This window comes from Centruroides vittatus, unplaced genomic scaffold (assembly GCF_030686945.1).
Source record: "Centruroides vittatus isolate TY-2023 unplaced genomic scaffold, ASM3068694v2 contig_1427, whole genome shotgun sequence".
Classification (NCBI taxonomy): Eukaryota; Metazoa; Arthropoda; class Arachnida; order Scorpiones; family Buthidae; genus Centruroides; species Centruroides vittatus.
This window is the reverse complement of record NW_027120893.1, coordinates 364,385-391,088: the sequence shown is the minus strand read 5'-3', so window position 1 is coordinate 391,088 and position 26,704 is coordinate 364,385. Positions and strand designations below refer to the sequence as shown.

Sequence of the window (26,704 nt, the reverse complement as noted above, 5' to 3'; positions counted from 1 at the left end):
TTTTAAACACAAATGTCAAGGAAAATATAAACTACGAATACTGCCAATTTGCGAGTCGCATGGACTTCAGGGAATGCTGCAAATCAAAATAATAATATAGTCCTGTTAACAGAGCGCGAACTAATACTCTTATCGTCAATTAATTTCTATATTGCCGCAAATTAACGCAATCTGACAAATGTAATTACTGCCCAGCTCCGTACACCGTGTCAATGACTGCATGATCTTTCAAGACAAGGATTCTTACAAGAAACCAAACCAAACAAACGAAAACATCAAGAAATTGATATTCTACACAGTGGCATAGCATGGGTGTCAGCCGCCCGGGGCAGAAGAAAATTCGTCGCCCTCTTATTTAGATATCTCAATTTGAAAGACTAAAATATACAGTAATTCTAAAGAACTTTTCGGCAAGAACAATCGTCATTATTGTGTATTGTACAGGTGTATTGTATTATTATTATTTATTGTGAAATTTTGCCGACCACTAAAAGTTCCGCCCGGGCGCGGGCCGCCCCCACTACACTAGGCCACTGATTCTACACTTACAAACACTGCAATTATGTACAAGAACGTTAACCCACTACTTCCAAGCATATACTAAGTACTACGCCTACTAGCCCTACCAGCTCATCAAGCAAGCTATAGTCACAATTTGGGTAATCACCTAACCTAGCGTTTCCCAAAACAAACGTCTAGCTGCAGAATTCGCTTTGGCTGCGACCGACAGTAGCGCCTCTAGCGAAATATATCGCGTGAAGTCTTAATATCGCTAAAAAAATCTACGTAGACAATGCCTCGACCCCTTTCCTCTCAATCGTTTACAATGATGAACTTTTCGTAAACCCCTCCCCTTAATTTAACTGTTTCCTTGGCGGTGCGACGAGCTTTTTAGAGAGATCCGGGATTATTTCCACAGTAACCGCCGCTATCGCGCACCGTAGCCGCTAAATAAACTTGCAAGTAAAATCAATGATTAAGGTTTCAGTCTAACACTCTGGAGATTGAATCCGGGCGGTCGAAAAACTTCAAGAATTTTTTGGGAGTGGTCGGGTTCAGGATACGTCGGGCCCCAACACAATGTCACTCGACCGCCCCATTTTAAACCTGACGAACCCATAACGAGTATGATTAGACCTTGTTAGTGTCCGCAGACAAAAAGAGCGAAAAATTAAAAATAATTGTTTCACAGTCTAAATTTTCTCACAGTGAAATTAATGTAAATTTTAATGAATTTCTTATGCATTGTATCAGGTTTATTCAAATAATTGTACTATAATATTTAATTTTTGAATTAAGTAGTTTTTATTTAAATATGAAAAATTTTAATGGAAATTTGGTTCCTAAACTCTAAAGAACAAGATAAGACGAGAGAAGAGAGAATGGAAAAGAATAAAATAAAAAATAAAAATTTAGAAAATGATGAAGAGTTGGCAATTTGTAAAGTGTTTCAAACATGGCGGAATCCAGTGGCAATGTGGCTACAAACGAGAAACCTGAACCTGATTCTTCTATTCCTAAAAGAAATATCTCAAGTATTAAAAATAAACAGAGACGATTAGAAGAATATTTAAAATTAAAAAGGGAACAAAGCAAGGTGAGGTGATTTTGTTTTTCGTAGAAACGTGTCGAAATGCTAAGCGCTTATGTGCTTTCTACCTTATGTTTGTCATAATTTGACTCAATTCTAGCTCTAAATGAGACGGTTGGGTTCAATTCAAGCTCTGAATGATACATTTGGGACCCTAACAGAGCTGTAGAGCTTCCCATAGGAGCAAAAAAGTCAAAGGAACCATAACGGCAAGATTCTAGGACCGAATGACGCGGTGGGGAGGGAGTAAATTGTCGACCCCCCTGGGGAGCAAAAAAGTTGGTTAAAGTTTACCTAAGGAACCCCAATGGCCGCGCTTCCGGTAATCTCGACGGCAGGTGATGTTAGAAGTTAGGTGTAGGTGGCGCAATTTTTAAATAACGCTATCCTATGCAAATTTTTTGTTCTTTGTGACGGCTCGACCTCTGCGAGTGGTTTTTTTCCACCAGTTAAACATTTTTGAAGAAAAAATGCTACTTTCTGCTATTTTTAATAGTAAATAGGTAAGTTTTTATTCTGTCTACTTTTCGTGATGCAACGTGCCGGAATCGAGCCGAAATGGAAAGAACCGGAGTCCGTTCCAGCTGCTCCACAAAGCGACGAGTGTAAGAATGGAAAACAAAGTAAGGCACATTCGTGTGGCGAAACTAAAAAACGTGTAAAAATATCAATTAAAAAGAGAAACATCAGCGATAGGGATCGCAAATCAAGGAAAAGCGAGAAGAAACAGAAAGGAAATGTATGACAGAGCGTCAAACACGTGAGTAATAGTTTATTTTGCAAGTTCAGCTAGCTATGAAATATAAAGCAATCTTAAAACATTTATTTTTTACTAATGTAATTATTTTTTCAAAAAATTATACATACTAACTAATTTGTATAATTTTTTGAACGTAGTACGCGTGCGTAGTACAGAAAACAAAATGGCGACCGGAAGCGCGGCCATTGGAGTTCCCTAGGTAAACTTTAACCAAAAAGTCAAAGGAACCATACCTGTATATGTGCGCGTTCGTGAGATATAGCCCTCGAAAGTTGCGCCTACGTTATACGGGTTTGCGAGCAAAAAAGCCGGGTCACGTGACCCAATATTTTTTTTACGATTTTACGGGAGTTCCATCGCTTGCCGTTAAAATTGTTTTTAGTAGACGTTTTCCCCCATTTTTTTACTTCGTTCAAGAACTACCGTGAATCGATCACTAGTTTAGCACATGGCGGCGTGTGGTGGCGCCCGTATGAGAGGTCAGTCGGGCCGCCATGTTTGCTGCCATATAGTCATTTTGGGGGGGCCTATATCTCATGAAGGCGCGCTCGTACACCCATGGTTCATTAGACTTTTTTGTTCCTATCAGTATGTTCTACAGTTCTGTTAAAGTCCCAACCGCTTCATTCAGACCTAGAATTGTGCCTGCAATCTTACCCTTGTCTTCAGTGGCGCACTCAGGATTTAATTTTGGGGGATCCGAGTTGAATGGATAAAAAACTTTTTATTATGTAGTCACTAATCCTTAAGTAGTGTAGAAATGGAAAACACAATACAGTATAAATAAAAAAAATAAATTTTATTTAAGGAAAAGATTTTTGGAAAATTTTCTAGGATTCGTTTTGGGTGTAGTATAGATTGCACCCTATGGAATTTGGGGACTTTGAGTATATATTTGAACTCGGGACTGAGACGAGTTCAACGATACTCTACTTTTGGACCAGAGGCAAAAAATAAGAAAGTTATCATACTTTTTTTCCGGCGATCGCGCGATGATTGGGAGTCACGTCACTCTCTCTGCTAAGCCTATCGCGTGTTTAACAGGCAGTCTGGCCATATATACCTACAACAGTGGCAAATGTTGATCCATGAACACACTGATTGTCTACAGTTCAAGTTAAGTTTTTTTCGCACATCCTCACTAGTCGATTCTCGGGGGCTATGGCCCTCAGTCTCGCTATCGCTCGCGGTCGGCTAATACTACGAGCCGACAGCACTATCGCGATCGGAAGTTGCGATGCTCGAACAAAAGGAAAAAAAGGAACTTGCGTTTGACTATTCATGTTGTTGACGGACTCCCCCAGGAGGGGAGACGTCGGCAGCAAGGTCTGTACGAAAAGGTCAGGACACGCATGACCTACTTCTTGAGGTCAGTTTTATACGACATTAATTAAACTAAAATTGCATAAATCCAGTGATTTCCAGTCAAAATTATAATAATAATTTTGGATGATTATGCAGACCCAATTTTATGCAACTTTTCAGTCAAATAGTTTAAAAAAAACAATCATCCACATCATTTGCTGTCGTGAATGAAACTAATTAAATAGGTGCTAAAACTGATGCAATTACATATATAAGTACTTCGTAAAGTAATGCAATAACATAAGTTATCCAAAATTTTATTTTAAAGCATTTACCAATACAATATTAATGCATTAAAAAATAAATACTGGACTAACGTTTAATTAATGAACATTTTTTAGTTTACAAAGGCTTAAATGTCATATTTTCCTAATTACATAAAATCTAATCAAAAAGGATAATATTAAACACAATTTTGATGATATTTTTAACAGAGTTTATCTGAGATATAACTTCTTTCTCTGTAAACACACAAAGATACAAATATAATAAAACACTATTTTCGGAAGTCAGCAGAATTACGCATAAATGAGCTTTTGCTTCCATACAGTTTTTTTACATTCAAAGTACTGTTCATATCTCTGGCAAAAATGTGTAATCTCACTGACAGAAAAGTTGAGATTAACAGTTCAAACTGAGATTCTTCGAAATGAAGGCTGAACAACAAATAATTTAATGGGAGCTCATGTATACATCTCAAAGACAGTACCTATAGAAAAATACATAATATTCACTACCCTCACATAGTTTAGAATGTTTAGTTGTCTGCCACTTATCCCGTCTGCAGTTCTGCACCCATTTCGCTTTCCTCTGCTTATCTGCAGGAAATCTAAACAATCGAAGGTCGGTAGACTTACTTTTATAATTAGGTGCCACAGAATAACCCATTGTTTAACGTTTTGAGTGTGTATGTATGTGTAATAATAGTCGACTCATGCAGGAACCACGTGTAGTGATCTCTATCGATATGCCCCAACATGGCCGCTGCCGCTATAGAATCACGGGAGTGTGTCCTGACCTTCTTATACAGACTTTGGTCGGCAGGCCACCGATTATTTAACGTCACTAGTTATTGATTCATGGCAGTTCTTGAACAAAAGGAAGTGGCGTTTGACTGTTTGTGCTCCCGACAGACTCCCCCTGGGAGGGAAGCTGGCGACAGGCCGCCGATTGTTTAATGTCACTAGTTATTCACAATTGATTCACAGTAGTTCTTGAACAAAAGCAAGGACTTTACCGCCACATGGCAGCACTAGCAACTACGGTGCTGCCTGCATGATAGCATTAAATAAATATGATAACTTTCTTATTTTTTGTCTCTGGTCCAAAAGTTTGGTATCGTTAAACTCGTCTCGGTCCCTTGAGTTCAAATACATACTCAAAGTCCCGAAATTCCATAGGGTGCAATCTATACTATTCCCTTTGTTTTTCTCTTACTTTGAAGGGTGCCAGGGCCCCTTGACCCTTTTGTGGGTGTGCCATTGCTTGTATTTGTGATATAACAATATCAGTAAATGTGTAAAAAGAAAATTGGAAACAATTTTTTTTTGCACATTTCTAATATGAGATGTAAATCTACAATATTTAGGTTTTAAAGATGTTTAAAAAAAGTCTAAACAGTTTCTAAACACATTCCACATTAAATAATTTTACAGTTCGGATGTGCTTGGCAGAGAATAAGTTACAAATTTATAACCACACCTATGCATTTGCTGAGAAAAAATTTTTAATTACTAACATTTTTAGCCTACCCCTATAGGCCATCATCAGATTTCTTAAAACCATTTTTAGAAACTGTTCCACAGATAGAACAATTAATTTAAATTTTACTCTTTGGAGAATTATAAATACAAATTTAAATTGAAACAAGTTAAATAAATAACTTATGTGAGGCTAACAATAAATAAAAAAACAAATTTAAAAATTATACAAGGATAACAAAATACAAATAAATATGCTAATAAGAAAAATATATACAAAAAAACTATGAGAGTGTAACACACAAGCCAAATATGATTATAGGGGGACACATAATTCCGAGAGTTTTATATCTAAATCATTTTCAACGATGTATTTCCAGGATGAAGGTAATGAGTTTGCATCTCTCTCGTTCAGGTACCGCTCTTTGATCTTGCTTTGTAAATCCCTTATTTTTTCCATATTCATAGCCATGGTTGGAGAATGTATCTTTTTATCAACAGAGCACAATCTTAAAAACAAGTGATTTCACATATTAATATTTTTAATTCAGATTTTATTTTGGTAAACTATTAAAAAATATACATTTAATTCATTATATAAAATAATTCCAATTTTTAATTTTTACTATTGTCAAAAATTATTTTAAAATGAAATATTTTAATTTGAATTTTCTAGGTTAAGCGGAAATTGCGAAAGAAAAGGCAGAAAGAATATCAACTCTTAGGCGATGATGTAAGTTAGATTTTTAAAATAATGTCTGTTTTAATTGATTTAATAATAATAATAATGATGTAATTTGAAAATTACATATTTAGCGTAAAAATATTAAAACAAAGTCATTCTTTTAATAAAAAACTAAATTGTAATCAATAATTGAATAGTTAAATGAATTTTATGTGCATGGTGTAATAAATTTGTCTAAATCCTTTTATATTTGTTTATTCAAACAGTAGCTGTATCAATTAATACAAATTCCAATATGAAATTCCATTAAAAAAAATTGTATCTATTCATAAGCTATAGAAAATTATTTATGAATTACAGTTTACAGACTTGTATATGTCATAGGTTCATAATTTCTTGCAAAATATACACCTTTAAAATGTATTTTATGTACCTTATCTGTATTTAAGAATTTCTGCCTATGTGATGTGTTTAGTACAGCTGCTTTTTGTAATGTGTCGTTGTGCAGCCCTAATGTTTCTAGACTTTTTTGTAGTGTATTTGACATGATGCCTATACAAGATAGATCTATTAATTTTATATTAAGATAGGAGAATGGATAAGTACTTTATCATTGTCCATATATGCTTTATTTTGTGGGTGAGTTCTGAGTATTTACTAATTTTTTTTCAGTGTATTTGTATGATGTGGATGTTTCTGTATGTAGCTGTACTTTACTCATTCTGAGTAAAGTACAGCTACATATATATGATATATTGTCAGTGAAAATACATAAAGGTGTATCTCAAAATTTGGCTAAAATGAGTTAGATACACCTTTAAATATAAGCCTAGGTCCTTCGTGTTGTGATGGAGTGGCGTATCTCTATGTAACACTGTTTGCATTCTATGGAATGATAAACACTGAGTGTTCCTCAAATATCTGATATTATAACTTACGGATGTTTCTCAAGCAATGCTATAAACACTGTGTTTTTAAATTATTTTAAAGGCATATCTAGACTTATGCCTCTTTGTTGCAAAATTACCTGGAGATTATGTGAAATTCTCTTTCTGCATACTCCAATTCAGTGAAATGAGACTCAACCAGAGGAAAATGTTTTGAGGTAAAATACTGAGCAGCCGTATTTTTCTGGTCACATGACCACCACATTTAATATATTTTTTTTTATTGAAAAATTAATACCCGTATTAAGGAAGGTCCACACTGCCAATTTATTTGCCAATGGTTGTGGTGGACAAAATTAGAATTCCATTGTGTCAGGAGCTCTTGTATACATTGTTTTGCAGTTGAAACATTTAGATGAAATGAGTCTTTGTTTCTTTACCGCTAATCACGGACAATGTAAAGGAGACTCCACTCACAGTGAGATTTCATATGTGATTAAAAGGATTGGTGTTTCTTGTTTTCTGTAGAAAAACTTGCCGTATCTCTATTTGTTTGTAGTGAAGGTTTATTACATCTATGAGGCCTCATCTTTAAAAGGAAGAATCAGCCTTTCTACAGAGAACTTAGGATAGTTTTTTTTAACTCTTTTTGCCCTGTGGGCACAAGATTGCCTTTTTAGCAAACCCATTATGGATTTGGCCAGACCCAGAATGGACAGCTGGATGGTGAGGGATGGGTCCTGGCATATCTGGATGGATCACCTCCCAAAAAATGGTTTTTCAATCCATCAGGATTTGATCCCAGGTTGTTCAGAGTGGCAGACTTTTATTTTAATTGCTTGGTCATTCAGCCATCAGAGACTTAAGATAGCAGGATAGCCAATCAACTAAGATGACAGATAACATTAACAAAACAAAATTAACATTAATCTAGGATGGTGTTAATTACGTTTTGTTAATGTTGTTTGTCTAAAATCCTATTTGTAGACTTTGCCATCATTCATAGATTCACTGATGTCTTCATTTCCAAATGTAGTATATAATCATTATTCTTCAGAATTTCTTTTTCTATGTGAAGTGATTTGCTTTTGTCTATACCAAATTGCATTTGATTGTCATTGGAGTAAATGTATGTAATGCCTAACAGATGATTTACTTATAGTTGTGTTTGTGTGGATGCACAGAACTTTGTTATCTGCTTACCCGAGAAAGTATTATTTATTATTATTATTATTATAGAAAATAGTTCTAACTTTAAAAAAAAATTTTTTTTAACTTCTGAAGGCACCTCCAAAACAAGCACCAAGGACGATTGAAAATACCAGAGAACCAGATGAAACTTTTGTTGATGGTGAAGATGAAGAGGTAAATATTTTTTCTTTTAAAAATAAATAAATGTAATAAAATCCACTTCGGTATTCTCTACATCAATGATTCTCAAATGGTGAATGCAGCACTCTGGTGTGCAAGAGATTGCTAAATGTGTTGTGAATATTATAAAATATGTTTATTTTTATTTTTAAAATATATTTGTATAAAGACTGTTACAGAGTAACAGTTATTACTGTACACAGTTATTTACAATTAAAAATACAGTAAAACCTTCATTAACAGACACTCCAAAATAGTAGACACCTCTACTTAACAGAAATTTTTATAATCTCCCAGACCCTTCAAATAGGACATCTATTATATTTACCTCTAAATAATGGATGCTGTTGTCCATTGCCAACCTTACGAAAATGCACCGTCCTGCCTTCAATATTCCAAAAGAACTAATTATGTATGAAATATTTTAAAATGAAAAAAAAGAATCAGTTAAAATACTCTTTCAGATGACAGATGACCATAGGTATCAAATAAAGACTGGCTTAAAATAGGAATAGGGGAGGAGGGCAGGTTATAAGAAGTCGAACAATATTCTTTATCTGTTAGAGAAGTTTAATCTGGTTAAGTTATCAATTACCATTTATTGTCATACATATTAATGTTATTGAACTTCTGTCTTATTGTTGGAATTAAGTTTATCATACCAAAAAAACTATAAATTTTTTCAAACTTATTCATTCATTTGACAAGAACCATAGTATACTAGTAATGAAAAAGAAACTTAAAATCATAAATGCGAGAAAACTGAATATCTACCCACAATTTAAAGTGGTCAGCAAATTGCCTGTGTAGCACGACCTTTGAACTTTCACCAAACAAACACTGTTGTGTAACTGTTCTAACAGCTTTTTGGTGGCTAAAGTGAAAGTTTTAATAAATTGATTACTGAGAAAAGCAAAAATGTTTAAAAAGTTACACTTACTTGATAACTACAAAGCAGACAAATCCGTGTATCAATTTTTATTAGTCTCTTAGATCATAAATGATGATATAAATATAACAATTTTGAATATATTTCCCACCCCTTCATAACTTGACATTTGAACAAGAATCAATTAAAATGAGACTTTTACAGCTGAAAAAATAAATAATATATTGTATATATACTTTTTGGTATATTCACATTCCTAATGCAAATTTGACATTTTCATAATCCATTGTATTCTTTATAACAACTAGGTTTAAATACAATATGGCCACTGGCATGTGCCTCCAAATATCAGATACCTCTAAATAGCAGACAAACTTCTCGGTCTTGGTGGTGTCTGCCATTCGGAGATTATGCTGTATATCAATATTTAAAAAATTTTTCTACACAAGATAAGTTTTACAGTGTGCTGCAAACCAAAAAAGTTTGAGAATTATTACTTTATAGTGGCAACACTGGTTGATAACATTAAGTAGGGTAAATCAAAGTTAAAGCAATTAGAAAATTTTTTACTTTAAGTTTGATTAATTACAATTATTATTTATTTATGTATAATTAAAGTATCATAAGAAACATTAATAGTTTAAACGTTTGTACTTGAAGCAAATAACAGTTAAAATGATTAACATTTAAATTATTAATGATTAATTGCTGCATGCTGAGATTGAGACAGGCATTTTTAAGATCTCTTTTCATGCTATTTATCTGAAGATAATGATTACAATAGCCAAACCTTGATTATAATAAATAATATTTTATTTCAACTTATTTGTTTCGGACCTACTAATTTTGATAACATTAGACACTTTAAGCAGTATTTATGATTACAATAAGTGGAATCTATTGTTTTAATAATCTTGAAACCATGCTGGTAATTGTTTTTCTCTCTTGAACACTATATAGTGCAAACACACGAACACTTAGCAATCTTCACCTTAACTTTACTAAACTAAACTAAACAATAAATTTAAGGTGAAGATTGCCAAGTGTTTGTGTGTTTGCACTATATAGTGTTCAAGAGACCAAAAAAAAAGAAAGGAATCTATTGTATTTATTCCAAATAAAGTCTTTATTCATCACAAACTTTACTACTACTATGTATATAATTAAAAAACACAGAAACTATTAATGAAATGCTTAAAATTATATATACTTTATTTACTGAATATATTACCAAATCAGCATTAATATATTAGCAAACTAACTTTAATTAATCTAAAATTTACAGTACAAATATACTGTTTTTTAATATTATTTTCCCAACTGTTATATATAACAGAGGAAAAGTATGGCAATTGGTCAAAAAATGACCCCCTCAAGATTTTTACATTTTCAGACTTAAGACACCTTGAAATGTTGAGAAATGCAAAAAAATTTGGGGGTAATTTCTGTTTGTATGGATGTGTGTGTGTGGGTGTGGGTCACAATTTTGTCTATTCTGTTTAAGGCTTAATGACTCTTGTGCTTTTGTTGATAATTTCTGAAATTTTGCAGGGTTTCTTCATTAGGGGGATTGATGCTATTAAATTTTGGTGGTTTAAGAACAAGGAGGTGGGGAGATAATGGGAGTAGTGTGTATCTCTGGTAGGGTCAGACTTAATGACAATTTTACTTGTTATTAGCATTTACAATTTTTTATAACACTCATCCCTACCTTCAAAATGAAGCTTTTTGCCATTTTATAATAGTTAAAAATATAAAGTTTTTTAATAAAATATGATGACACCACCAAAATTTTAAATGTTGCTGGCAAATTTAGTATAAAAGATCTTATAAAAATGGCAATAAAAAAAGAATTTACAGATATTATTGTAATTAATGAAGATAAAAGAAATCCTAGTATCCTTTTAAGTATTGTTTATAAGTATTGCTAGATCTGTTACAATTCTATATAAGATATTAGTATTAAATTCTAAACACTTTTTATTTAAATTTAAAATTTACTAATGTTCTTGCAAATGCTCATATTGTGCACTTTGCATGGACATAACTTGTAAATAAAGTTATATGCAATTATTGTTCATTAATTTGATAACCTCATTTTTGATAATTAATGAATATATTATATTGAAAAGTTGATATTTATTATTTCAACTTATTTCTTATTAGATTCAATATGACTTGGATACAGATGAAATGTCCAGTTATTTTAATAGAGATGTTGTACCAAAAATTTTGATAACAACAGCTGAAAAACCACATACTGTAAGTTAATATGGTATAGTTTACATAAATGTACATAATTTTTTTTTATATAAATAGTTATGAGTGTTATGAATTTATTTTATAGTATAAATTGCATTTTTCAGAAAACATTATTGTTTGCTAGAGAATTAAGACAAACTATACCTAATGCACATTTACATTGGAGACGTAAATTTAGTATAAAAAATCTTATAAAAATGGCAATAAAAAAAGAATTTACAGATATTATTGTAATTAATGAAGATAAAAGAAATCCTAGTATCCTTTTAAGTATTGTTTATAAGTATTGCTAGATCTGTTACAATTCTATATAAGATATTAGTATTAAATTCTAAACACTTTTTATTTAAATTTAAAATTTACTAATGTTCTTGCAAATGCTCATATTGTGCACTTTGCATGGATCTGTCATTTAATTGTTAACTTATAGCAATCATTATCAAATTGTTACACTATCAATTTAAAAAAATTCTTGGATTTAGCAATTTATATTACAACAGTTTGAGTTACCAAATTCATTACAGTAGAACCCCTCTAGTCCGCCCTCGGCTAGTCCATCGCTCCGGTTAATCCGACCGTGGTCAGAGTCGAGAAACTTGTCCCGACTCGTCGGTGACTCACTGCCCGTCGCGTTCTTCTGTGTTCGTTACAGTGTACAGTATGTAGTAAATACATATAGTGTAAAGGTCGCCTTTGGTGGCCTGTGTCAAAGAAACCGCCCGACTGAGGTAATTGCTCCCACCTGGGGTCGGGGCCATAAACGGCCGGAAGGATCAAAGGTGGAGCGTCTCCACTTAAGGGACAATGTGTTGGCCACGTGCCGGCCAGCTTGAGAAAACAAGAATAAATAAAGCACGGACGCAAATGTGAGCTACGTCGGCGGGAGATAGGGCGGACGTCTTGGAAGACTCTAAGAAGGGGAAGGAAGTGATTGGTCGCAGGAGGCAGTGCCAGAATCCCTTAAATTGGAAGGGTGGCAAAAAAGCGAGGAGAAAGGGCGAGGGACCTGGTACGTGGCGGTCTCTAACAACAGGCAGACCTTTGAGGCGGATAGAGAGAGTGTTCTCCTCTTGGAAAGTCCTCTGGAGAAAGGTTGTTGTAGAGACGGACGGCCACGAGGTTAAGCCATCTCCGAAAGAGTGACTCGTGTTCCCAGGCCAGCTAAGTCGACGTGCTGCATCACAGCTCCGATACTGTAGTGTATGTAATGCTATTACATAGTGTATATCTTTGTAAATATTTGTAAATAAATTGTATATAACTAATCATTGAGTGTGGAGGTGTGACTTTCCGACGGACCTTCTAACGAAACATTTGTAAAGATCACGTGACGAGCAGAAAGGATCTTCACTGGCGCAGTCGACAGGATATTCTTGCAAATCTTCAGGAGATTCTCGCAAGACGACAGGAGAGTACTGAGCCCACATTCGAGATTTGGATACTTACGGAAGGAAGAGTAGCCGGAAATCAAGGCGGAACAGAACTCAACATTGGTAAGTTGTTCTTGATTATTTGTATTCAGAATGCCGGGACGCGGAAGGACTCAAGGGTCAAAAAGGGGTATGCCATGTTCTGAGGATCAGGGAGGTCGGGCTGATCTTAGTCAATCCCAGGAAATGGATACGGAGCCGGAAAAGGAAATTTTGGACCCCGAGGTCGAGGTCACAGACAACCAGAATGAAATAGAGGGACGTGAGTCTGACGAGTTAGAGAAGTTACGCTTGCAAATTAGACTAGCCGAAATAGACTCTAAAAACAAGGAAATTGAAAGGGACGTTAGAAAGAGCGAAAAGGAAATGGAAACGCAGATTAGACTAGCCGAGATAGAAACTAAACACAAAGAGATGGAAATTAGAAAAAGCGAAATAGAGTTAGAGAGAGATCGTCTATGGAGTGAATCTAGGACTAGTAACAACTCTGAGCTGGGAGGTAACTTGGATAGCCTAGCTAGAAAAATCAGATGGGCTTTACCCAAAATGCCAGACAAGGAGGCGGAAGTACCATCGTGGTTTCGGGCCGTAGAGGTAGTGCTACAAACGTACGATGTGCCGGAAGAACTTCAGGGGCAGCTTGTTTTAACGGTGCTATCGGAGAAATGTAAAACGGCGTTGAATAGGCTTACGGCAGACGAGATCAGGGATTACCAAACCTTAAAACAATTCCTACTAGACGAGCTGAGACTGTCTGCCGCTGAGTACCTCAGAGAGTTCACTTCCGCTGAAAAGGGAAGCAAAGAAACGTGGCCCCAATTTGCAGCTAGAATGGAGGATCTATATCGGTATTATCTGAATAGTAGAGGCGTAGATTCTTTTGGGCAGCTAACAAAATTAGTGGTCTCGGATCACCTTAAGACTAAGTTAGATGCCGACACTAAGCGTTACGTTTTATTGCAAGAAGGTAAAGGCTGGTTCCCACCGGAAGAGTTAGCCAGATACGCAGATAAGCATGCGGAGGCTGTGGAAAAGGGTGACGTTAGACTTATACCTGAACGCGAAAGGGATAGAACAGTCACTAGAACTGGAGGCATGAGCGCGAACAATGGAGGATCAAGAATGAGATGCTATGTCTGTGACCAAATGGGTCATCTCAGAAGGGATTGTCCTCGGAGAAATATTAAAGAGGAAGGACCAAAGCCTAAAGCAACGCGAGCGGTTAAAATAGACGAAACAGTAGAATCGGACGAGCAGCTAGTAGCTAGGGTAAAGGTGAACAGGGAAACGATCAGCGGAAACGAAAATCTCCTGCTCGCTTGTAAAGATAATAAATTTTCTGCAATAGTGGACACGGGGGTAGATATGACGGTTATTAGGAAGTCTGTAGTGCCTGTTTACGTGTCGCGGGCAGCGAGAAAGGTTAAGTTGATCAGCGCATTTGGGCAGCAGGTATCAGCAGTGTTAGCGACGATACCTGTAAGACTAGAAGGGAGGTCGAATAAAAAGAAAAATGATTACGCTCCAGCCTTGATAACTTGCGCATTAACTGACGAACTTAGCTGCGGTACAGATGCATTACTTTCGGCAGCCGATTATTGCGTTTTGAGGAGAGTCGAACGGACGAAAACGAATAGGCGACGGAAACCAGTCGCGAGGGTTACGGTTGCGAAAGAAAGCGGGGAAAATAGGACGAGCCCCACGACAAATAAAAAGAGCGATGCTAGAAAATATTGTAAGGCGGGTCATGGTCGGCAGGCAAGCGTTCCCCTTCGGCTAGTTGACCGCACGCCTCTTAAGGAACAATCGGTCCCTAGGGCATTGGTAGCGCGGGATAATAAGGCAAAAATCGCGCACAGAAGAGCGAAAAATCGTAATGAGATCGACGTACTATCCAGACGGGAAATCAGGAGCAATCCGGAACCCCCAGATCGTACAGACAAGGCAGTTATGTCGGTATTAAGTCCTTCGGATAGATGTAATCAGTATCTACCAGGCGATTCTGAATGCAATGTGACGGGACAATTTGCCGAAGATGTTATTGACTGTGTAAAATATCTTTTTCTGTAAAATATTAAATACTGTATATTGTTAGTATAGTTTATTATTTGTAGTAACTTGATCCTTGTAATAAGAAAGGAGGAAGTGTAGTGTAACAAAATAATTTGTACGGTAAAGATTGCTGTGTGTCGCGGTAGTATTGTTTATGTCAAACAGGCTTTTGTTGAAGCGCAGTTTGAACCTTGTCGGTGGGAGGTGTAAAGGTCGCCTTTGGTGGCCTGTGTCAAAGAAACCGCCCGACTGAGGTAATTGCTCCCACCTGGGGTCGGGGCCATAAACGGCCGGAAGGATCAAAGGTGGAGCGTCTCCACTTAAGGGACAATGTGTTGGCCACGTGCCGGCCAGCTTGAGAAAACAAGAATAAATAAAGCACGGACGCAAATGTGAGCTACGTCGGCGGGAGATAGGGCGGACGTCTTGGAAGACTCTAAGAAGGGGAAGGAAGTGATTGGTCGCAGGAGGCAGTGCCAGAATCCCTTAAATTGGAAGGGTGGCAAAAAAGCGAGGAGAAAGGGCGAGGGACCTGGTACGTGGCGGTCTCTAACAACAGGCAGACCTTTGAGGCGGATAGAGAGAGTGTTCTCCTCTTGGAAAGTCCTCTGGAGAAAGGTTGTTGTAGAGACGGACGGCCACGAGGTTAAGCCATCTCCGAAAGAGTGACTCGTGTTCCCAGGCCAGCTAAGTCGACGTGCTGCATCACAGCTCCGATACTGTAGTGTATGTAATGCTATTACATAGTGTATATCTTTGTAAATATTTGTAAATAAATTGTATATAACTAATCATTGAGTGTGGAGGTGTGACTTTCCGACGGACCTTCTAACGAAACATTTGTAAAGATCACGTGACGAGCAGAAAGGATCTTCACTTATAGTATTGCTCTTTTTCATTAATAATAACAGCTTTTGTGCAATTCATTGCAATGTTTTTACTGTAGAGAACAATACAGTCATTCTTGAGTTGAAACATTGTTTATTTTACTTTTTTCTGATAATCCGACCTTTTTTGCATTCCGTCCATACCCCCAGTCTCAAAGGTGACGGATTAGAGGGGTTCTACTGTACTATGCAATGATTCAATGTTAATTTGTGATGTTTCTGTCTTTGTTTGTATTAGAATTAACAGGTTTTTTTTTTAAGTATATTTATAAAGTAGATTTATGTGAACGAAATAATGATATTAAATGTCATATTTTTTTACTATCATTACTAACTGTTCAATTTATTTTTTGTACAATTTCATTATTTAATAATTATGTTAATTTTTAAAGTATTCAATTTTACATTTAAATTATTGTTGAGTTTCTCAAAGATAGTGAAAACTTTTAAAAATTTTACCTTCATAAATGTTCATTAAAAAAATTATTTGTATAAATTACATTGTATATTGAACCTGAAAATATCCTTCAAAAAAATTGAAAGTACTAGTTCAGAATGTAGAATAAATGCTGAGGAATTGAAGATACATATCATTAATAATAAAATATTGTAGTTATATTAGGTTAATTATAAATTTTCATCTAATCAAAGTAAAAATGTAAATCCAAACAAAAACGTGATGAAGTACAATTCAGCCTGTGCTTGGTGACTGAACGTTTTCAATATTCATTTCAGTTGGCACTGACTAAATGCACCGCTAACCAACTCTTTTGATATGCTGTTTAGAAAAATTGTTATAAAAGGTTTTAATTCACATAAATTTGAGCTTTTGTTATTTTGGATAACATTTTGAATAAAATTTATTTGTTTCAATGCAATTTTATCCTGAAAAGCATAAAATTAAGCCATAAAACTGAAATTGTTCTATGGGAAACACTTGTGAACTTTGACCTATCTACCCAGAAGTTTTGCTGACACTTCACTGATAATGGGAAAGGCTGAAGTTTAAAATTTGTGTTTTCTAGATCCAACAGTTTTTTTCTCTATGAACATCTGCAGTGCCAGATGAAGAAACAAAAGAAGAAAATACAGTTTTTTTTGGTGATTTTTGCATTTTTTGTTTGCTTATATTTCGTCAACTGCTTTATAAAAAATCTTGAAATTTTGCACATTATCTAAGGAAACAATTATCTTTCAAACAAGATATTCAGAATTACTGCAGGTGTTTGGGTGGCAGAGAAATCAACCCTTAAAAATCAGCAACTCTGATTTCTGTATATATAGTCAGTCAGTGACTTTTTTACTTGGCTGGGAATCACTGCCATGACTCCTGATTAGAAAAATGAATGAATATACAAAATGATTACAATGTATGCTGGTTAATAAGATGATATTTTTCCAAAAATAAAATATATAGAATCTAAAATGTTTCTTTGTATTATGAAGGGAGGCTAATTGTAGAAGGCACAAGAGAAAGGTTCAGCATAACTGTTGAATAGTAAGTAGTTCATTGAGTATAAAAAGATTACTAATACAATAATATGAAACACTGAAGAAATAAGATGTTATGAAACAGTAAAATTATTGAATATGTAAGATAATGGCTTATTGCTATGGTGGCTAAAAAGCAGAAGAAAGATCAAACCACTGCAGTTAATTTCATTTCCTAATAAACATAACCAAATCTAAATATTCCTTACATTATTTAACATTAATATTAATCAAAATAAGTTATTACTTCAAGAAGTGAAGTAATAGTTGTTATTATTTTGATGAATATATATCATGGTGCCAGGACCGGATTATCGAATAGACAAATCAGCGAAATGTCTAGGGCCCGTAATTCGGAGGGACCCGGCTTCAGTGCAAAAGATTTCTCTGTTTTAAAACGAGTTAAAAATTATTTAAGAAATTCGATAGGACAGAAAAGGCTGTATTTAACAATGCTTACTATACGCTATACCGAATATGCGACATCGCATATCGAACGCTATATCGAATATGCGACATCGCATATTCGATATAGCGTTCAAGTTGCTCGAGTGTGAAGATATTACAATTCGATAGTGTTTTATAAAAGAGTTAAAAAGGGTGACACCACAGCGTGACTTGGGGTAACACCACGATATCCACACCGGGTGTCACCCATGCTAGCTACGCTAATGTCACATTATATAAGATTTGTTTAGAAGCAACTTATTTAAATGGGGCCCCAATTAAAATTTTGTCTAGGGCCCGCTAGAGGCTTAACCCGGTGCTGCATGGTGCTACGAAGAGGAAAAAATTGCACTTTCTTAGTACATAATACTATAATACTTTAGATATAACAGGTAGTTAATTTTTGGAATAACACTAAGCATTTTGAATCTTTAAGATCAGAAGAAAATTGAAATAGTTCTAAATTTTTATGCATTTTTAGGAAATGCCTAACATTAGCAATTGCAGGAATTCTGATCGACTATTGTTAAATATCTCATAACTTTCATTATTTGAATTAACTAACAGCAAAGTGCCAATGTAAATCAAACTTTTATTTTAACAAAAATAAAACAAAATAACATTTAATTAAATTCAAAAAAAACTTAAAAGAACTTAACGGATCAAATGCCAGCTGGAGATGCATTCAGCGTCCATGTCCTGTAAACACTCACCTGTAACCAACGATGGTTATCTCATGTTTAAATATATCTGGAAGAGGTGGTTGGACCGGCGGCTTGGGTAGCGTAACTGGCAACAATCTGCATGGCAGTTGTGGGTTCAAGATCTGCTCTGGGCTGATTCTTTTCTTTCCGAATTTTTTAAATTATTTAATTTAATTATAATTATTAAATCTAATAAGAGATGGCACCTAACACCTCCCTCTAGTGGCAAATTATTTCGTAATTAATTTAAAGTAATCACGATATAATAGCCCAATATAATTTGGTAATTGTTGGCATAATAAACTTACATAGCACCCTAAATAAGCTGTATATATGTTTATTACATTTGTTTTAATATCCAAATACTAAAAACTTCAGTTTAATTTTTATATAATCCATTTCATTTAATTACACCTTATTGATAAATAATTATTAATTATAATTAAAGAAAAGTTAAACTTAACCAGAAAAGATGCTTTATTGGTAACACATTTACCAGAAGGACCAACAGCTTATTTTAGATTAAGTGGTGTAAAGTTCTGTAAAAATATAAAGGTAAGTACTTTAAAATTTTTTGAAAATATTTAAAACTTTCTGTTAAACAAGTTTTTGTTATAGAGGAAAGCTGAATGGAGTTCACATAGACCAGAAATCATATTGAACAATTTCAATACAAGACTCGGTCAAAGAGTTGGCCGAATGGTTGCATCTCTCTTTCATTATGATCCACAGTTTCATGGTAGAAGAGTTGTAACATTTCATAATCAAAGAGACTATATATTTGTTCGCCATCACAGGTTTGCATTTATTTAATACATTAATGTTTATTTAGTATATTAGATAAATACTGGTATTTGTTTAGAAAAACAATGTAAAATATATTTATACAATTATTAGTTTATAAGAAAAATTTTTTAATTCTTAATTTAAAAAAATTCTTTGTTTCTTTTTTACTTCTCAACTAGGTTCATAGGTAGATACTGGGCATCTTTAACATCACTGTTTATTCAGGAATATCTTACACACTGATATGCATTTCAGGCATGTGTGTAAATGAAAAAGCTGCAGTGTATGCCAGAAATGCATTGTGTAAGATATTCCTGAATAAGGAATGATGTTAAAGATGCCCAGTGTCTACCTATGCACCCAGTTGTGAAGTAAAAAAGAATTAAAAAAAGACATGATTTTGGAATAAGTTAAAAATTCTTTAGTAATAGTGATATTCTAATTTACCGGAATTACCGGACACCTGTTTTAAATTTAAAAATTCTGTTTTTCTTGGAACATTCTGCATGCTCGTTCCATTAAAATCGTTCTTTTCACCTAAAGACGACGATTATAAACTCATCGAAAGTGCTTGTGTTAGTACAAAAGGAACTATTTTAACGCCGAACTTAGCGAATTTTCTTCCAGAAGTGATATTCTAATTTGTTAGTTCTAACAGAATATTTTTATTCTTGAAATTTGTGACGAATACAACAAAAATAGAAATAAAAATTCAATTTAAAGTTAAAATTTGACCATATATTAATAAATTGTATAATTACCAAGTTTACATAAAAAGTGGTGTTCTTTAAGAAGAAAATGATGATGATGATTATATATTATATAAATAAGTATAAAATTTTCTTGATATAAATCCATTTAGATTTTATATTTCAGTTTTATAAAGGATACGTATTCAAATTTATTTAATATTTCTTTAAAGTATTGAGTATTTTGAAACTATGAAAATTAAAGTCATCAGCAGTGACAGATTACAAATAAAATAAATAATGTATATATAAGTATATGTATAGACTATTATTTCAAAACTTAATTTAAAACAGTATATCCATATAAATTATGATTATAAATTTATTACATCATTAAAAATGAATTATAGTATGAACAAACAATATCTTCTTTACAAAAACAAAAATTAATTAAAAAATTTATTAATGAATTTGCATTATAAACTGTATGTAATAGTTACATATATTATACGTATCTATATAAATATTATATAAAATTTTTTAATCAACTAATTTATTGTAATTTATAAGAATTATGATTAATTTATCATATTTCAATTAAGAATATAATTATTAGAACAATTAAAACACTTTTAGAACAATTTTTTCATTTATAAATTTTAATATATTTTTAGATATGAATTCAAAGGAGGGAAGAAAGTTGCTTTGCAAGAAATTGGTCCAAGATTTACATTGAAGTTACGCTCTCTACAAAAAGGAACATTTGATTCTAAATATGGAGAGTACGAATGGATATTAAAAGTGAGTTATCATTTAAATCTGCTATGAATTGTCAAAATTATTACAATTTAAAGATCGAAATATTAATAGTCCAAATATTATTTGATATAATTATGATATTTAATAGATAAAAAAATATCTTCCTCACACACACCGGAGTGTATACAACACTTACTTGAGCCTGTGACCGGTGTGAAAATAACCAAATCAAATCAACAAACGTTTTCCGGACATGCAGGAGAAAGACGGTTCAGAACAGCACGGAACTCGACGGATACAGCGCTTGCGCGATGGACATTACGCAATCGAACTATCACCGTTCAAATTCGTTTTAAAAGCCAGAACGGCGTTATATAAAAAAGAATCCAGCAGTTTTAACCTGAGGAAGGACACGGAAGGTGTCCGGAAAACGTTTGTTGATTTGATTTGGTTATTTTCACACCGGTCACAGGCTCAAGTAAGTGTTGTATTTATCTAAGATACAAAAATTTGATATCTAGTAGTTTCTGTATAAATTATATAATGAATGCATTTGTGAACAAAAATGCAAATGTTTTTTACTATCTGAATAATTTTGATATGGCTTTAATAATATAATTGAGGGGCTTAGTGTAAAATACAGCATATCCACAGATTGTACATTAATAAATTGTTGCATATTAAAGTGCTAGTGAATTGAAAATCAAATCCTTCCTTTTCTTAAAAACTCCCTAATATGAATATACTGTTTTTACTTAAGCTCTTCAATTATTAACTAAATTGAGAAAGTATAAAAAAATTAGAGTTAATATATTTGTGGGTGCCGGGAGGTGGACGGAGTCTCGTTCCTCCTTTTTCTCGGCTAACAGGTCAGTGAGACCTGCCCACGTCAAGATGGCTGCTCGGTTTTGTTACGCGTCACGCGTTACGCGAGTGAGTGTGTGGAAGAGGATGGGTCCAACGGTAGAGCGGCGGCGATACTCGAATAAAGGACATTAACGACGTATAACAACAACAACGATTTATTAATGCTAAAGCTACAGATACGGTTAGGGCGAGCTACTGTTGCCTAAGTTCGGATACGCGGAGGGAGAGTTTACACGACTTTGGGGAAGTCATACCTCTTAATCCGAGTTGCTCTGGTTACCAACTAAAGTATCCTTGGCAAGGTATTTTTTCATAGATGTCAGGTTCCCTCGAGACTTGGAACTTGGGTTCCTGTAAGGGTGCGTCACTTCCCGGAAGCGAGTTAGCTTCCCTTTTTTGAAGAGGGATTTCTTCCGGTCGAGTTTCTTGCAGTTGTTGTCGGCCCGCCGGAGTTTGTCGGTGGCGGCGTGTAACCGATCAGAAAATATAGATAAGGCCAATAAAGAATATTGCAGCACCAAAGCAACTAGCAAGTATTACGGAAGAGGCAAAGATGAAGGCCGGTAATATATTTTATTGCTAACCTTCCTTAGTCTAATTCCCCGGGCTCAGGGGATGAAGGTCAGCTTGTCGCGGGGGAAACGAACCGTGGGATGCGGCTACGATTACGGCTTGGCCGCGGTATTATCCGTGGCTGCTCGGGGACAGGGCAGCGGCTTTGAAGTGCATATGGGGGCATGCTTTCTCGGTCCCCTGTTGATTTCGCTTCCTACATTTCGCTTTCCAGCCCGGATTCCTTTAACTTGCTTTCGCTTTCTGATTCCGACGATTCTTTCGGTAGGGGAGGGAGTACAGATGCCAGAATAGCCTCGTTTCAAAGGTCGGGTAGTTCGCTTGGTGGTGGTGTGGCCGTTAATGCGTCTTCGCCGGGTGATGCAACAAGTGGCTGAATGCTTGTCTGTGTTATTTGGTTGTATTCGGGTCGCTTAGCTTTTCGATGAGCAGCGGTCCTTCTCGCGCTCCGGATTTGTAGTTTCTGACTCTCCTTCCCTTCGGCGGGAGGGATTTCTGCTTGTGGGCTGTCTGACAGGATTGTCTCTCTTTTATTGCAGGTCTTACGCCGCTTTCTCCCTCTGCGCGGCCGTCTAGGTGTGCAAAAATGTATTGTTTTCCCATTTGGTAGGATGACTTGATCATGAGCAAGATCTAAAATTAACTGTGTGGTTTCGATGAGGTCTCGCCCCAAGATTCCTTCACACGGGTTTGTGACTTTGGCTCGTACGATGGCACCTGGCATGGCATATTTCTTTCCCCGTAATTTAAATGTAGGTGTTGCTGATCCTATAGCTGAAATCGGCTCTCCTAAGCTGTTTCCTAACTTCTGTCGGCACCCGAATTTTATGGGAGCTTTTCCTTTCAATTTATTCGCTAAGTCGTTTGATATGAGCGTACGTTCTGCGCTGGTATTAACTTGTATTTTTACTGGAATATTGTTAATATAAACTAATATAATAAGTTTGTGCCTTGAGACAGTTCTAGTTATTCTTATCCTACTTTTCCACCTCATCTCATTTTCATCGGACGAATCTGTTTGGGGTGGAGAAAAGTTCATACTTGATTCGGTATAGCATCGTTTTTGCTTAGATACCGGATAAGGGGATCTAGTAGCGTAATTATATCGAGGTCGCTGATCTTGGATGCTTCGAATAATGCCTGTCCATCCGTTTCGATTTTCTTCCTTAGGTTGAGAGCTATCTTGATCATTTTCGCTTTTGCATCTCCTTGGAGATTCATTTCGTTGACTCGTTGGAGAAGCGTTACTATTAGTATCTCTGCGACCGCGGGGGTTCCGGTTCCTATAGTTTTGATCATTTGGTCGGTCGGGTCTATGGCTAGTATTAACTGGGCGGTATCCTCCTCGTCGGAAAGGCGGGTTGTTATAATTCCCTCGATTATTTTGCTTCCCTGGAGGGGTTCTAGCATTGTTTGTTGATGAGGCTCGGGTTAGATCTTCCACTCTGGCTTTAAGTTCCTGCATATCCAACGTTAGTTGGGCTATCTCGTCCTGTGAGGGGGAGTCTGTCTCCCGTTCACTATCCCGGACTGTTCGCAATATTCCCCGAGGCTGGGAGGTGAGCTGTTCGATCGTCTCCTCACTGATCGCCGCTTTGAGCGCCTCATCAAAGGTCTCAGCCTCGCGACTCATTACTCGCTGGCGGATCCTTATATCTATTCCATTGAGGAATTGCGCTTTTAACCGTTCGTCTAACTCCTTTCTTTGAATGCGCTGAATAATAGCAGTTTCCGCGGCATCTGCCCCAGGCTCTGGCGTGATCTCGATTTCCATGGCAAGCGCTTGAAGCCGGGCGGCATATGCTTGTACGTCCTTGTCCCGTCTTTGTACACAGGTATAAAATCTACTAAGCCTAAATGAAAAGGGTTCCCGCTCAAACTGCGCGATCATTAAGTGCTTGAATTCATCAAAGTTGTCAACCTCTTTGATTCATCGGTCTTTCCGGACGAATTTCCGAGCTATCCCGGTGAGTTTGAGCTTGGCTACAGCTAGCATTTGGGCCTTGGATCATGCCGTGACTTTCATCACGTCCGCTAAGGAGTTGAAAAAATCCGTGACTCTGATGCCTCTCGTTTCTCCAGTAAACACGGGCAGTAACGGAATTATTCCGCCCAATCCTCCTAGCATGAGGGGATTTGGATTTGGATTCGGGTGAGCTGGTCCTGCCGCGGGTTGCGGATCGCCTTCCATTCTTCCTAATAGGTTCGATTAGATTGGAACTACCTCCGATAATATTCCTAGTCTTTCTACCTATGATTTAGGTCCCTACTTCAACTGGAATTGTCCTTATTATTCGAATATGGTCCTTTCTGCTCTATCGATAATTTGAAGGAGTTGAACCCCACTCCTGACACCAATTGTGGGTGCTGGGAGGTGGATGGAGTCTCGTTTCTTCTTTTTCTTGGCTAACAGGTCAGTGAGACCTGCCCACGTCAAGATGGCGGCTCGGTTTTGTTACGCGTCACGCGAGTGAGAGTGCAGAAGAGGATTGGTCCGACGGTAGAGCGGCGGCAATACTCGAATAAAGGACATTAATGACATATAATAACAACAAGAATGATTTATTAATGCTAAAGCTACAGATACGGTTAGGGCGAGCTACTGTTGCCTAAGTTCGGATATGTGGAGGGAGAGTTTACACAACTTTGGGGAAGTCATACCTCTTAATCCGAGTTGCTCTGGTTACCAACTAAAGTATCCTCGGCAAGGTATTCCTTCGTAGATGTCGGGTTCCCTCGGGACTTGGGACGCACACACACTGTCTAATCGACACTACGTAACCGACCCCTTTTCCTCTCTCGTCGCCCTTATATCGTCTCGGTCACGTTTCTCAGTTTCACCAACCAGCATTATTCAAATGTTGTTCCTCATGATTGATGTTTTCTCCGTGAAAACCAAACAATAAAATATTTTATTATTAGTGGTTTGGTTCCAGCGGGTTCGAATTTTCACATATTATTCGTTAAATATATAATTTCATGTTTATCTTTTTAATGTATAATGAAATTAATCACATTTTGTAAGTTTTATATATCTAATTCACCAAAACTAACTAATAATAAATCTGTTATAGTAAATAAAAAGTACACTTAAAAAAAAATATATAAAGTGTAAATTCTCCATTTGGATAGTTTGAACTTTAACTAATAAATATTAATTTAAAATAAACAATTATTTGCTGTACATTTTAAACAAATATACAATGATGTTCATCTAATAATTTTTTATATTAGTCTTATTCATCATTATTATGTATCATTGGCTTTTCAAAAAATCTGATGTTTAAACAAATACTAAAAAATATCTTAAAATAAGTAATGAGTTACTAAAAAAGTAAAGATAAAACTAGTAGTGAGCTTTAAGACTATGATAAACTAAATAAATACAATTTTTAAAGAAATGTTTCATTATAAATTCTATATCTATTAATTAAATGTATATTTTTAAACATTGATGATATAAAATTTTGCAACCTTAGGTATGTGTCACTTAAGAGCCACTTGAATAAGTGCATGTGCTAAAATAATGCAACTTTAAGAAAATTTACTAAAATGATTTAATGGTCAAAAGTGTGAATTGCAGTGAAGTATGTTTAAGATAAACCATCAAAAATCATTTAATTTTTCACTTTATTCATTACTTAGTCATTTTCATTAAATCCTTCTGTTAGTAAACAAATTTTAGTTTTGCAAATGCTGAATCACATATATGCAAAATGTGCAAATATTCAGATTCTACTATACAGTAGAGCATCGATTATCTGACCCCCGATCAACCATCACATCGGTTAACCGACCGCATTCTAGTCGGCAAATTCAAATGTCCGCTAGTGATGTGGCGCTACAGTATTTGGCTACGTCTTGGCTACTTTAATATTATTTTTGTTAAATTTTTGCTTGTTTTAGCTGGAAACACTGGCTCGACCATGAAAGGGAGGCCAGTATTTAAACCAGGCTTAATTTTCTATTTTTTCTTTATTTCTGTATTTATTTTGTGCAAAATAAAGAAATAATTTAACGATGATTATTATTTAAAAAAAAAAAAAATTTGTTAGGCTTAACATCGATGAAAATTCAATGCGAAGTAGGTTACTAGCGATATACTAATATGCTTATTACATGGGATATACTAATACACTATATTAATAATGTATTTTTTTATACTTTTCGGTTATCCGACCAACCTCAGTCCCTAGTTGATTCGGATAATCGATGCTCTACTGTATATCAATGTAGTTCATTTACAGATCAAGTCTTTAATGCTAAAAAGAAAATTTTTAATTTAAAAATAATCAGTTCAGTTCATTTTATAGTCTGCCTTATGTTTTTTTTTTAAATTAAATAAAATACACATTTAAAAGTTTTTATCAAGTAGTAAATATTAAATTGAAATTTTACTTATTTACAGCGACACGAAATGGAAACAAGTAGGAGAAGATTTTTCTTGTAAAATAAAAAGTTTACAAGTAAGATGTATAATAAAAGTTTTAATTTTAAAAGAAATAATAA

The 26,704-nt window shown here is 35.2% G+C and overlaps 1 protein-coding gene across 1 annotated transcript; it reads left to right on the top strand.

The window, feature by feature from the left end:
* The first annotated feature begins 1,437 nt into the window (after positions 1–1,437).
* LOC136968287 (ribosome production factor 1-like) lies at positions 1,438–26,704 on the top strand. Its single transcript, XM_067262288.1, has 9 exons — positions 1,438–1,597; positions 6,093–6,149; positions 8,273–8,353; positions 11,415–11,510; positions 11,615–11,768; positions 18,994–19,076; positions 19,140–19,318; positions 20,671–20,797; positions 26,604–26,704. Exons 1-9 carry the CDS (start codon positions 1,457–1,459, stop codon positions 26,643–26,645), a joined length of 960 nt encoding a protein of 319 aa, XP_067118389.1. The 5' UTR covers positions 1,438–1,456; the 3' UTR covers positions 26,646–26,704.

Excerpts from the sequence above, each read along its gene's own strand:
- LOC136968287 (XM_067262288.1), top strand. The coding sequence starts at position 1,457 with ATGGCGGAATCCAGTGGCAATGTGGCTACAAACGAGAAACCTGAACCT. Across the intron at positions 1,598-6,092 it reads TAAAAAGGGAACAAAGCAAG|GTTAAGCGGAAATTGCGAAA; the intron begins GTGAGGTGATTT and ends TGAATTTTCTAG. Across the intron at positions 19,319-20,670 it reads ATATTTGTTCGCCATCACAG|ATATGAATTCAAAGGAGGGA; the intron begins GTTTGCATTTAT and ends ATATATTTTTAG.